At 48.2% G+C, this 12,690-nt stretch overlaps 1 protein-coding gene across 1 annotated transcript in view; it reads left to right on the forward strand.

Moving 5' to 3' along the window:
- Positions 1-12,690, forward strand: part of CAPN14 (calpain 14) — a 149,413-nt gene that overhangs the window by 90,702 nt on the left and 46,021 nt on the right. Inside the window, 10 exon segments of the mRNA XM_067006923.1 lie at positions 1,537-1,606; positions 2,467-2,585; positions 2,721-2,857; positions 3,238-3,412; positions 4,027-4,083; positions 5,817-5,902; positions 10,036-10,110; positions 11,120-11,231; positions 11,743-11,769; positions 12,163-12,355. Of these exon segments, the coding sequence (XP_066863024.1) occupies positions 1,537-1,606; positions 2,467-2,585; positions 2,721-2,857; positions 3,238-3,412; positions 4,027-4,083; positions 5,817-5,902; positions 10,036-10,110; positions 11,120-11,231; positions 11,743-11,769; positions 12,163-12,355 (1,051 nt within the window).

Raw genomic sequence — 12,690 nt, forward strand, 5'->3', positions numbered from 1 at the left:
CAGTGAGTCAAGAGCCAAGTGTATGTGTCCAGCATGGTACCGTGTCTGCACATAGTAGGTTCTCAGTAAACATCCGAATGAACCGACCATCAGAGCAGGGACCCGAGGCGTGAGAGAGACCCAGTGTCTCACCTGGTGACGGTGCTCCATGTTCACCAGCCAATTAACATTCTAAGGCCTCCTGGGGGTCATGAGTACCAGGAATCCCCCTCCCCACCATAAAGCTCTCTCTTGCGTCAGCATCTACAGAGAAGGCAAGCATAGCCAACGTGGGAAAAGTGAAGGTTGAGGCTCTAACTACTGATTTGCTGAGGACAAATGAATCCCGACCTGAAGAACATGATGGATGAGGCCAACTCCCTGAGGAGCCAAGAAAGCTCTCAGGCCAGGCAGCGTGTCTTTAGGCTGCACACGCTAATACCTGTGTCCTGGCTAGCGTGTTCATTTACCGGTCTGCTCCAACATTGCTCACTTACAACAGTTAAAGTGCATTTCCATATATGACCGAGACCCATGTGGCCCTTTGTAGAGAGCTGTGGCAATATGGGAATAAGCCAGTTTCTTCCACAGCTTGTAACAGAAGACACACAAGAACTTCCAACGGGCTGCATCTGGGTCTAGACTCTCCTGAAGGTGACTTAGGGATACTTCTTTAAAGACAAGGTGTGTGTGTGTGTGTGGCCTCATCCTGAAGAAGCTATTAATCACTTTCCAAGTGTTCTTCTCTTCATAAAACGCATCAACAAGTGCTTTAAAAGGCAACTTCTTAGTGTGTTTAAAGGCAATCCAGCTCCCCCAAACTTGATTAACACACAAATTTCCCAAACACGGCTAGTGAACAAAATGAAGTCAATCTGTGCTACAGATTCTCCCCCTTTTCTGTTCCCTATTCAGCCGTTAACCATCAGAGCCTGTAGCCCCCGACTTACTAAGTCCCTACTGTGTGTGAAATTCCCAAGTGAACCTCCTAAACTAGATGACAGCCAAGATTCTCCTTCTCCCAGAATATCTTGGGAACTGCTGATGCAGTGAGTCTGTCACTCACCTGACCTTGAGGGAAGCGTGCACGTGCAAAGACGGAGGGGTTAGGGCCTGCTGTGGAGCAGAGACCGCCCCCCACCCCCTCTTCCCCCCGAAGCCTGCACCTCAGCATGGAAGACAAAGAGGCCGTTAGACTGGGTAGGGGGAGAATAAGGAGAATGAGAAGATCTCTAGGAAAAATGAGGACACCCCCTAAGAGAGGTGCTTCCATGTTTCACAGATGCTCCAAGAAAAGGCATTCTTGATACAAGTGCTACTTCTCAATATCTACACGGGGTCCTCCAGGACTCTCACTTAACATGAGCTGCAAGAAGGAATGAGAAATACAGCGGGCAGAGTCTCTATGCCTGATTTTCTGGAACAGCCCTGATTTCACTTATGTTCTATATTTATGTCCCCAGCAGTCCAGTTTGGGGATATGGGAAACCGTGGTCCTTGTAGCTCCAGGAGCTTCTTTGTTCTCGCTCAGAGGGACATTTCTGTTTGTTCCTACAGGAGCTGCACAGCAACGCCCACTTCTATTCCGCCAAGGCCAAAAGGCTGGATCTGTGCCAGCGACTGGTAGGTAAGTCTGCACAGCCCCTGAGACACACAACTGGCACTAGCCGGCCCAACCCAGACAAGGCAGAGCTGAGTGGGGAGGAGGGGGATTGAGAGAGCCCAACAGGGGAAATGGCCACCCTGAACTCTACCTTGACTTGTTGTCCTTTGATGAGAAAATGATCACAACTGCTCCCCTGAGTATGCGTGGGAATGCCACACCTTGCCTAACGATCATCCTTGTTACCAGTTTACAGGTCTAAGTTTCATCTTTGGAAAATGTGCTCACTCTACCTTGTCCCTGTAATGAGTCCTTCTTGGCACACCAGTCACTAGATACCCCAGAATCCAAGCAGATCTATCCTCAACCCAACTTTGTTTTTAGAGGAATAGAAAAAAACCCTTGGCCATAAGGGAAGGCACACGTGTAGAGATACCCATTTCACAGACAGAGAAATGGAGTCCAGAAGGGTTGAGGCTTTCTCAGAAGAACATAAATCAGTTACAGAAGCAGGCCTTAGAAAAGTTTGGTTGTGTTTGGGTCCAAGTTCCTGACATTGGGGCATGGGGAAGCTAAAAGCTGGTCCAGGAATATGGTTCGGTTCTTGGTGTCAAGTCTGGATTCCAGACAATGTTCCCCACCCTCTATTCTGCTCACTCACCATCTTCCTCCCCGGTATAGAATTCCCTTCTCCTAAACTAGGCTACAAGCCCAGAGAGGAGAGCAATTGGCACCAGACATTTCTTGCATGCAATGAGTCCTCAGTAGATTCATGTGGACACCTGTAGCATGTGCAGGCCTGGACAGTACCTCCATGCAGACACTGTGGTCTGTGCACACATGTCCAGCAGATTCATGTGGATACTGTGTGCTATCTGGCTTAGGCGACTGCTGGTTCTTGGCGGCTTTGCAAGCTCTGACTTTGCACCAGGACATCCTGAGTCGTGTCATTCCCCTGAATCAGAGTTTCACTGAGAAGTATGCTGGCATCTTCCGGTTCTGGGTGGGTGTCCTCCTGGTGCCCCAGCCTGGAGGAAGCCATAGGAAAGAGGGTTCTGGAAGAGTCATGTCTTTGCTCCCTGGGCTGACTATCCTCCATAGCGGTCTTCACTCACCAGCGGGCAGTCTCTCCTTCCAGTTCTGGCACTTTGGGAAGTGGGTTCCAGCGGTGGTAGATGACCGACTGCCTGTGAATGAGGCTGGCCAGCTGGTCTTTGTCTCTTCTACCTACAAGAACTTGTTCTGGGGAGCTCTTCTGGAAAAGGCCTATGCTAAGTAAGACAACCCCTTTCCTTCCCAGCCCTTCCCACGTCCTCTGCCTCTGTCTCCCTCTCATCAATGTTGAGGGAGGACAAGAGGAAGAAGCAGTAAACGTTCTCAAGTGAGAGATGAGGCACATCTCAGCAAATATAGAAGTCACTCTATTGGAACATGCTTTCAAGAGTCTTACCTTTCCCTAATGGATGGAGTTGTTTAATAGGATTAGAAACTCTGAGTACATATTTTCTTTGTTTGCCCCTAGGATGGAAGGAAGGAATAGCAGACACATGACCAGGAAATAACCAAGCGAGGGATTCTCTAGACTTGTTTGGACCATCCCAGGCTACAGCATAAACACCCATGCCTTATCCCATGCTTATGCCTTCCCTGGGCAGGTTCTCTGGCTCCTGTGAAGACTTGCAGCGTGGACAGGTATCTGAAGCCCTTGTGGACTTCACTGGAGGGGTGACAATGACCATCAACCTGGCAGAAGCCCCTGGCAACCTCTGGGACTTCCTAACCCGAGCCACCTACAGCAGAACCCTGACTGGCTGTCAGACCCACTCAGGGGTGAGACTGGGCTGTGCCCTGGCAGGATGGCCTCCTCCCCTGCTTCCATCCCCTTTCATCACCAGCTGCTGCTCTCACCTAGTGCGGGCCCCTGGACTCCACCAACTCCTGCACCCGGAGCCCTAATGTTCAAACTAGAACAGCAGAGCTGAGCCCCCAGGGCAGGCGAGAACACCAAAGAATACAGAGGGTGTTCAGAGAAGGGAGCTAACAGTTCTTGAGTGTCAACCACATGCAAGGCCATTTACCAGCACCGCTAGCTGTCACTGTCTAATTTCATAACAAACAAGAACCCGGAAGTGGAGTAGGAAGCCCTCAGTTCAGCCCTGCCTCTGCTAACGACCGTCGTGTCACCTCACATGACTTAGCAGCTCTGAGTCTGTGTTGCCCTCGGGAAGGTGGGGTGCTAATCACTGCGGAGTGGCACCCTGACTTCTTGAAAGGCTCAAATGAGACTGCAGGTGCTGAAGAGCTTTGAAAACTGTAAGGAAACACAGCATGGGTCTCTCCCACGCCCTCCCCATAAACCCTGGCTCCAGCCAATAAATCCCCCCAACTCCCAAGTTAGCTGTACACAGCAGAGTGCTGACAGGAGCTCTCTGTCTCTGCAGAAGGAGAGAGTGCTGAAGAACGGGCTGGTGCAAGGCCATGCCTATACAGGGATCAGGAAGGTGGGTGGAACCCAGCCCCTCTGTCTCCCTTCAACCTCTCCCTTCTCTCCCGGGCCTTGCCTCATCTTGGTGAACGTTGGTGTCTGTGCCCAGTCTAGGAGGTGAGTTTTTCTGGTAGGCCTGCCAAAGCAGGTAGTAGGCTCCCCGGACCTCCGTGCCACTTCTCTGGGGTGAAGTGGTGGGTCCAGCCTTTGCCACCTCCATTGCACCATCCCAGCCTCTCTTGACAGTCCCAGCCAATCAGCCATCTAGCCCTGCTGGGCCTCACAACCCGTCTTTGAGCTTCACTTCGCTCTAGGCTGCCATTGATAGCTTTTCTATCTGGGTTTTCCCTCCAAATTCCTGCTTCTTTCCCACATGCTCCTTTTGCCGCAATCTTCCAGTTTCCTTCTGATGCTATCCATCTTTTGAGCTCTACTAAACATTGAGAGAAAGATGAACCAGACGGGGACCCTGCCTACAAAGAGCTTACAGTCAAGTATGGAGGCAAACCATATTTGAAATGGATAGGGAAGCAAAGTAGAAACTGAAAGAAGAAAGCAATGGTGAAAGGCTTTAGGGGTTTAGAGGTAAGAGAGAAGGCATTTACCTGGTTGGGTTGGAGGGAAATCAGAAAAGACTTTATAGAGGAGGTGACATGGAGTTGGCCCCTGAAAGATGGGTAGATTTGTGTGATGGGAGAAGGGCCTTCCTGGTGGAGGGAGGACAGGAGCAAAGCACAGAGATAAGGAATCAGCAGGTTGAATCTTAAGGAACCTCTGCTATCCTCTAGAGAGTGTGACTTCCCCAAAGTCCTCCAATGCCCTTTAACTCTGTTTCAGACTTTTTCAACTCCATTCGCACCTGACTTCTTTTTCTTAGACCTCCATCAGTCATGTTTGTGTGTGTCAAGAACTTTTACTTTCATATTTAGATAACAAAATTTATATTTAAAAATATTTATGTTTCTGATTTTATATTTATTTAGCAAAGGTATTTAACAAAATTTAGCACTTAATATGTGATAAATACTGTCCTAACTGCTTTACCAATGTTAACTCAATCCTCACACCAGTTCTATGAGTAGGTGTATTAGTGTCCTAAGGCTGCCATAACAAATTGCCACGAGAGAAATTTATTTTTCACAGTGCTTTTTAAAGGCAGAAGTCAGAAATCAATGTGTCCTTAATACCATACTCACTCCAATGGCTGTAGGGGAGAATCCTTCGTGCCTATTCCGGCTTAGGGTGGCTCCCAGCATTCCTCAGCTTGGAAAGCATAGCTCCAGTCTTTGCCTACATCTTCACACACCCTTCTCCTCTGTGTCTTTCCCCTTCTCTTGTTTTGTAAGGACACTTGTCATTGGATTTAGGACCCACCTTAATCCAGGGTGATTTTGTCCCAAGATCCTTAACTTAATTACACCTGCAAAGACCCTTTTTACAAATAGGATCACATCGACAGATTCTAGGTCAACGTATCTTTGGAGGAGGGTACCCGTTCAACTCACTGCAGTAGATGTGACTATTGGCTTCATTTTACAGATCAGGAAAAGGACACAGAGAGGTTAAGTAACTTGCCGTAGGTCTCACAGCTAGTGAGCAGCAGAGCCATTTTCTCCTCTTACCAACTCCCAGGGCCTTTGATCGTTCATTTCAAGGTCTCATCTGCAGGCATGAATCTCACCCAGATATCTGCAACATTTGCTGTTGGCACTCAGCCCAGCCACCTGAACTGGTTCTCATTTTATACAGGTGACCTCCAAACATGGACCTGCGTACCTAGTCAAGCTGCGGAACCCCTGGGGGAGAGTGGAATGGAGAGGAGACTGGAGTGACAGGTGAACTTCTGAGACTGGCTGGGAGGGGTGAGGATGGGGTAGGTAAAGGCTGCAAAGGAGGCTGCCTTTGGCACACAAATTCAAATGCGTGCTTTTGACATTTTCACCTATGCATTATCACTTAATCATTTTTATAGATGAAAAAATGAAGGCTCAGAAAAATAAGTGGAATATTACTCCTGATAGAATGTACTACACTCTATTTTTTTTTTTTTTTTTGCGGTACGCTGGCCTCTCACTGTTGTGGCTTCTCCCGTTGCGGAGCACAGGCTCTGGACGCGCAGGCCCAGCGGCCATGGCTCACGGGCCCAGCCGCTCCGCGGCACGCGGGATCCTCCCGGACCGGGTCACGAACCCGTGCTCCCTGCATCGGCAGGCGGACTCTCAACCACTGCGCCACCAGGGAGGCCCCGACACTCTATTTATTATACATTAATAAAGAGAATTGTCGGAGGAACTGGGTCTATGTGGAAAAATGGCATCCAAAGAGTTATATAATTTTTTTTTTTTTTTTTTTTTGCTACGTTGGGTCTTCGTTGGTGCTCTTAGGCTTTCTCTAGTTGCAGTGAGTGGAGGCTACTCTCCATTGCAGTGCTTGGGCTTCTCTTTGCAGTGGCTTCTCTTGTTGCGAAGCACAGGCTCTAGGCGCGCAGGCTTCCATAGTTGTGGCATGTGGGCTCTAGAGTGCAGACTCAGTGGCACACCAGCTTAGTTGGGCATGTGGGAACTTCCCACACCAGGGCTCAAACCTGCGTCCCCTGCATTGGCAGGCAGATTCTTAACCACTGCACCACCAGGGAAGCCCGATTTATATAAATTTTAAAGTGTTGTAGAAATATAGCATCATAATGTTGTTGGTAGTGGTTTGTTTAGGAAAGCAAGTGCTTGCCTTTGAGAAAAATGACAGGTTAAATTAACGTTGGTAGCTGTGTGATCTTAGGCAAACTTCTTAATTTCTTTGAGCCAGAGGTGTGATGAGGATTAAATTAAGTGATGGGCTTTATTCCATAGTGTCTAATCTGCTGTTAGTCTCATCCAGAGTAGTTTTCATTTTAGATATTATATATATATATATATATATTTTGGTGGTACGCGGGCCTCTCACCGTTGTGGCCTCTCCCGTTGCGGAGCACAGGCTCCGGACGCACAGGCTCAGCGGCCATGGCTCACGGGCCCAGCCGCTCCGCGGCATGTGGGATCTTCCCGGACCGGGGCACAAACCCGTATCCCCTGCATCGGCAGGTGGATTCTCAACCACTGCGCCACCAGGGAAGCCCTAGATATTATATTTTTTAATACTAGAGATACCATTTGAGAATATCTTTCTCTTTTCTCTTCATCATGTCCATAGTTCCCTTTACATCCTTGAGAACATGAAGCACATTTATAATGGGTGTTTTAATGTCCTTATCTGCTAATTCCATCATATCTCTCTTATTTCTAGGTCTGTTTTTACTTGTGGTCATGGATCAAATTTTCTTTCTTTTTTTAAAAAAAAAATCTTTATTGTAAAGCAATGGTGTGTTAGTTTCTGCTTTATAACAGAGTGAATCAGCTATACATATACGTATATCCCCATATCTCCTCCCTCTTGCGTCTCCCACCCACCCTCTCTATCCCACCCCTCTAGGTGGTCACAGAGCACCGAGCTGATCTCCCTGTGCTATGGGGCTGCTTCCCACTAGCTATCTATTTTACGTTTGGTAGTGTATATATGTCCATGCCACTCTCTCACTTCGTCCCAGCTTACCCTTCCCCCTCCGCGTAACCTCAAGTCCATTCTCTACATCTGCGTCTTTATTCCTGTCCTGCACCTAATTTCTTCAGAACCATTTTTTTTTTAGATTCCATATATATGGGTTAGCATATGGTATTTGTTTTTCTCTTTCTGACTTATTTCACTCTGTATGACAGACTCTAGGTCCATCCACCTCACTACAAATAACTCAATTTCGTTTCTTTTTATGGCTGAGTAATATTCCATTGTATATATGGGCCACATCTTCTTTATCCATTCATCTGTCAGTGGACATTTAGGTTGCTTCCATGTCCCGGCAATTGTAAATAGAGCTGCAGTGAACATTGTGGTACATGACTCTTATTGAATTATGGTTTTCTCTGGGTATATGCCCAGTAGTGGGATTGCTGGGTCGTATGGTAGCTCTATTTTTACATTTTTAAGAAGCCTCCATACTGTTCTCCTTAGTGGCTGTATCAATTTACATTCCCACCAACAGTGCAAGAGGGTTCCCTCTTCTCCACACCCTCTCCAGCATTTATTGTTTGTAGATTTTTTGATGGTGGCCATTCTGACTGGTGTGAGGTGATACCTCATTGTAGTTTTGATTTGCATTTCTCTAATGATTAGTGATGCTGAACATCCTTTCATGTGTTTGTTGGCAACCTGTATATCTTCTTTGGAGAAATGTCTATTTAGGTCTTCTGCCAATTTTTGGATTGGGTTGTTTGGGTTTTTTTTTTTTTGTGTGTGTGTGTGATACACGGGCCTCCCACTGTTGTGGCCCCTCCTGGCGCGGAGCACAGGCTCCGGACGCGTGGGCTCAGCGGCCATGGCTCATGGGCCCAGCCGCTCCACGGCATGTGAGATCCTCCCGGACTGGGGCACGAACCTGTGTCCCCTGCATCGGCAGGCGGACTCCCAACCACTGCACCACCAGGGAAGCCCTGTTGTTTGTTTTTTTGATATTGATTTGATAGTGGGTCACATTTTCTGCTTCTTCATATACATAGTAATTTTTTATTAGATACTGGACATTGTAGATTTAGTTGCTTAGGGATTATCTTGATACTTTGAAGTTTTCTTTTAGGATATATCTAGGAAAACTTTTAGTTGGGGCCTACTTTGACTCCACTACTAAGGTGTAGACCCTTTGAGTTCTCTACTAAAGACCCCATGTATACCGTAAGGTCTTTTGACTCTGGCTGGTGGGAATTCAAATGATTTCCAGCCTGGTGTCAGCTCTGGAAATTGTTCTGTATATCGTCCAGTCTTGTGGGATTTCATTTTATGTATGGACAGATTTTATTTTAGCCAGAGACTCAAGGGAACACGTATGAAGTTCTCTGGAGGTCCTCGTTTAAGTAGCCCCCTCCTCTTGGGCACTTTCCCCAGCAAATTCTAGCTGTCTTGTCTCCCTGAACTTCAGACTCTGTCTCTTCCACTCAGCAAGACTGCTAGGCTCTTTTTGGGGCCACTTCCCTGCATCACTGTCCAGGGAATTAGTTTCAGGCAGGAGTCCAGGCAATGTTAGGGCTCACTTTATTTGTCTCCCTCCTCTTGGGGTCACAGTTCTGTGCTGCCTGATGTCTAATGTCCAAGAACAGTTGTTTCTTGTATTTTGTCCCATTTTTAGTTGTTTATAGTGGGGAAGTGGTACATGAAAGCCTTACTCCTCTGTGGCCAGAAACAGAAGTCCAAAATGATGGGCTGTGGAAAAGAAACCAATGGCAACATAGGTTCCAATGCTAGTTCTGACATTTAATAACTTTATGACTTCAAACAAGTGACCTAATCTCTTTTTTTTTTTGACATTTAAATACACATTTATTTATTTATTTATTTAACATCTTTATTTGAGTGTAACTGTTTTACAGTAGTGTGTTAGTTTCTCCTTTACAACAAAGTGAATCAGTTATACCTATACATATGTTCCCATATCTCTTCCCTCTTGTGTCACCCTCCCTCCCACCCTCCCTATCCCACCCCTCTAGGTGGTCACAAAGCACAGAGGTGAACTCCCTGTGCTATGCGGCAGCTTCCCACTAGCTATCTAATTTACATTTGGTAGTGTGTATATGTCCCTGCCCTAATCTCTTTTAACCTCAGTTTCCTAGTCTCTAAAATGGCCATAAAAATCTCTACTTTGTAAAGTTGCTGTTAGCCTTAAATGAAATAAAATATGTCAAGAGCCGAGCCCAGACCTTGGCTCAGAGTAAGTGATGAACTAATGTCACACGTTGCCTTCATAACAGAGGATGTGAGATGTAACTGTCTGCAAGCAGCATGAAGATGAGAGTAAATAGCAACACTATAGAGCATTTACCGAAGAAGTTCTTGCATGTCCCTCTCAATCCCTTCCTTCCCCATGAAAACATTTCTTTTCTGTTTTCAGCTCAAGTATGCGGGAGCTACTGAGCCCCAAGGAGAAGATTCTGCTGCTGAGGAAAGATGATGATGGAGAATTCTGGTATTTGACTCAGACACTTGGGGCACATGCCCTGGCTTACATTAGGACATCCATCCAGCAAGCATTTACAGGGTGCATCATGTATGCCAGGCATCTCTTATACAGAGGTCAAGAAGACCCTTTAGGGGCTCACGGCCTAGCAGGGCAATCAAACAGTCACAGTCTCTGTGATGAGAGCAGAGACCCCTGGCATGGAACTCAGCGCATGCTCAAAGCGGAGGGTGGGTGTGGCCACTGCCTCCTCTCCGACTTCTGTTTCTTGCCAACTATAAGCCACCGCACCTGTGCCCCCCAGAGCAAAGCAGTACTACTCCCACGCACCCCAAAGCCTCTCACCCCTTTTTATGAACGGCCACCAGACACCCTGAGCTGATGCTGCTTCTGGGGGTCTGACATGAGACCCACCTGTTCCCCGTTCCTTCCACTTTTCACCCTTACTATTAACTCCCACACTGTCCCTCTTCTCCGTGTACCCATCCTTTTCAGACTGCTGTGGCCCTTTCGCTCTTGCAGTAAGTGGTCATTGAACTCAAGAGTCCTGCAAATACTGTTATTTCCGTTTACAGATAGTAAACTGAGCTGGTTCAGACAACATGCCTTGGGACATAACGTTAACCAATAGGGGTGAAGATTTTTATCAATTGATGATGAGGAACTAAATTGTGCAATTCTTATTGAACATGTATAAATCAATTGACTAGCTATGAATGCCCCAATTCCACTTTATCACCACCGTCGGCAGCCCAAGAACATTGCCCTCACACAGCCATCGTTGGAGGCTGCTTCCAGCCACGGGGTGGGGTTTCTTGGTAGCACCACCTGCCCGAGATGGACCCTCACACTGGTCCATCCAGCCTCACTCTCATGGGTCCAAAGACAGCTCAGCTCTGCGTGGGGGTGCGGAGGATGGGGCCGTGGGTCCAGCAGAGGGCTGGGATACCCGTTACTTAGTTGCAGCCTCCCTTCTGCTCCTGATGACTGGATGTCATCTCCTTCGCCCTCTACACAGGATGGCACTGCAGGACCTTAAAGCACATTTCATGCTTCTGGTCATCTGTAAACTGAGCCCAGGCCTGCTGAGTCAGGAGGTGGGCACAGGGGCTCTTGGGTCTAAAGTGGCAGCTTCTCCAGGCAAAGGTGGGGGCTGCAGAGAGAGCCGCTGCCCAGGGCCCAGGGCCCCTGGCTGAAGGTGAGGGGGCTTTGCCAGCCAAGCTGCGTGCACTAGCCCCAGGCTATGTGAACCAGGAAGATGGGGCACCGTTGTCCTAATTTGCACCAGGGCGTAGAATTCTCAGTCAGGCTGCCTACCTCTTGGGGGTGTATCTTTCCAGAGGGTTCCCTTTCCTAATCGGCACCAGGAGGCCACGGGCGCATAGTAGAAGGTTGGGTTACATCTTTCTGTGGTTTTAGGATAAGGTCACTGAGATGCTGAAGTAACCACCCCATAACAGGCAGGATTGAAAGAGTATTTATATCATATGTATCAGGCCCTCCTTACCTAGAGTTTGGTAGAGAAACGAAATCATGGATTCCCAGGTCATCAGGTATAGGAGATGAACGTGTATACATTCTCCAAGTGGAGAGGTTTGGGGACTGTGTCCCTTTCTCCACAATGGGCCGTCTCTTGGGTAGGAAAGATTTGAAGGGGGTAAGATCTCAGCGGGGCCCGGGTGGCCCTGGCTGTGGCTTCATCTCCCCCACAGTGTCCCCCCAAAGGCTGAAGCTGCACATAAGCTAAGGCTTGGTCCCCATTAAAATGCTGCTCTTCTGGGACCACAGGCACGTTCTCTTCCGTTAGTTAACAGTCGGTGACCCAGGCAGTGAACATCTCCAGGACACAAAGTCTGAGCCAGGAAGTGTGCTGGGCAAAAGCTACAGTGGAGAGTAACTCTCGGGTCTGTGTGTCCATGGAAGAACCCGAGGTGGAAGAGGTGGGAGGGAAGCGAACAGAGCTGTGGTGAAAGAGACCCCAGCTCTGTCCGGGTGGACCTTGGGTGGGAATCCCGGGGCAGCACCCTGGGTCTGTGCTCCTCTCTGTGGTTTGACAAGTAGGGTGCTTGTCTATGTTCGGCCCCAGACACATTTTGGAAGAACCCACGGTTCCTGCTGTCAGTCTGGAGGCCCCAGGAGGGCAGGAGGTTCCAGATGCCCTGCAGCGTGCTGGTGTCCCTGCTTCAGAAGCCCAGGCACAGGCACCGCAACCAGAAGCCTCACCTCGCCATTGACCTCTACCTCTTCAGGGTAGGTGGGCCTCTCGTGGAGTCTTATCCTTTCTTCCTGTTTCCTGTCCTCTTCACCATCCATCTCTGTCTACCTACATCCTTCTCTGTCTACTGTGGGTGCAAATCCTTGGGAATATGTGATCTAGAACAAGCCACCTTCTTGCATTTGAACATCAGTTTCTACATCTGTAAAATGGGGCAATGATATTTATGCAAAAGGTGGAGTAAAAGAAGATCGTGTAGCAGTGCTTATCACTGTGCCTGGCACACAGTTGGTACAATTAATTCTGGTTCCCTTTGCCCCTCCCCAAAAGCCAAGCTTACCTTGCCTCACCGTTTTCCAGGATTTCTGATGATG

This window comes from Kogia breviceps, chromosome 11 (assembly GCF_026419965.1).
Source record: "Kogia breviceps isolate mKogBre1 chromosome 11, mKogBre1 haplotype 1, whole genome shotgun sequence".
NCBI classification, from domain to species: Eukaryota; Metazoa; Chordata; class Mammalia; order Artiodactyla; family Physeteridae; genus Kogia; species Kogia breviceps.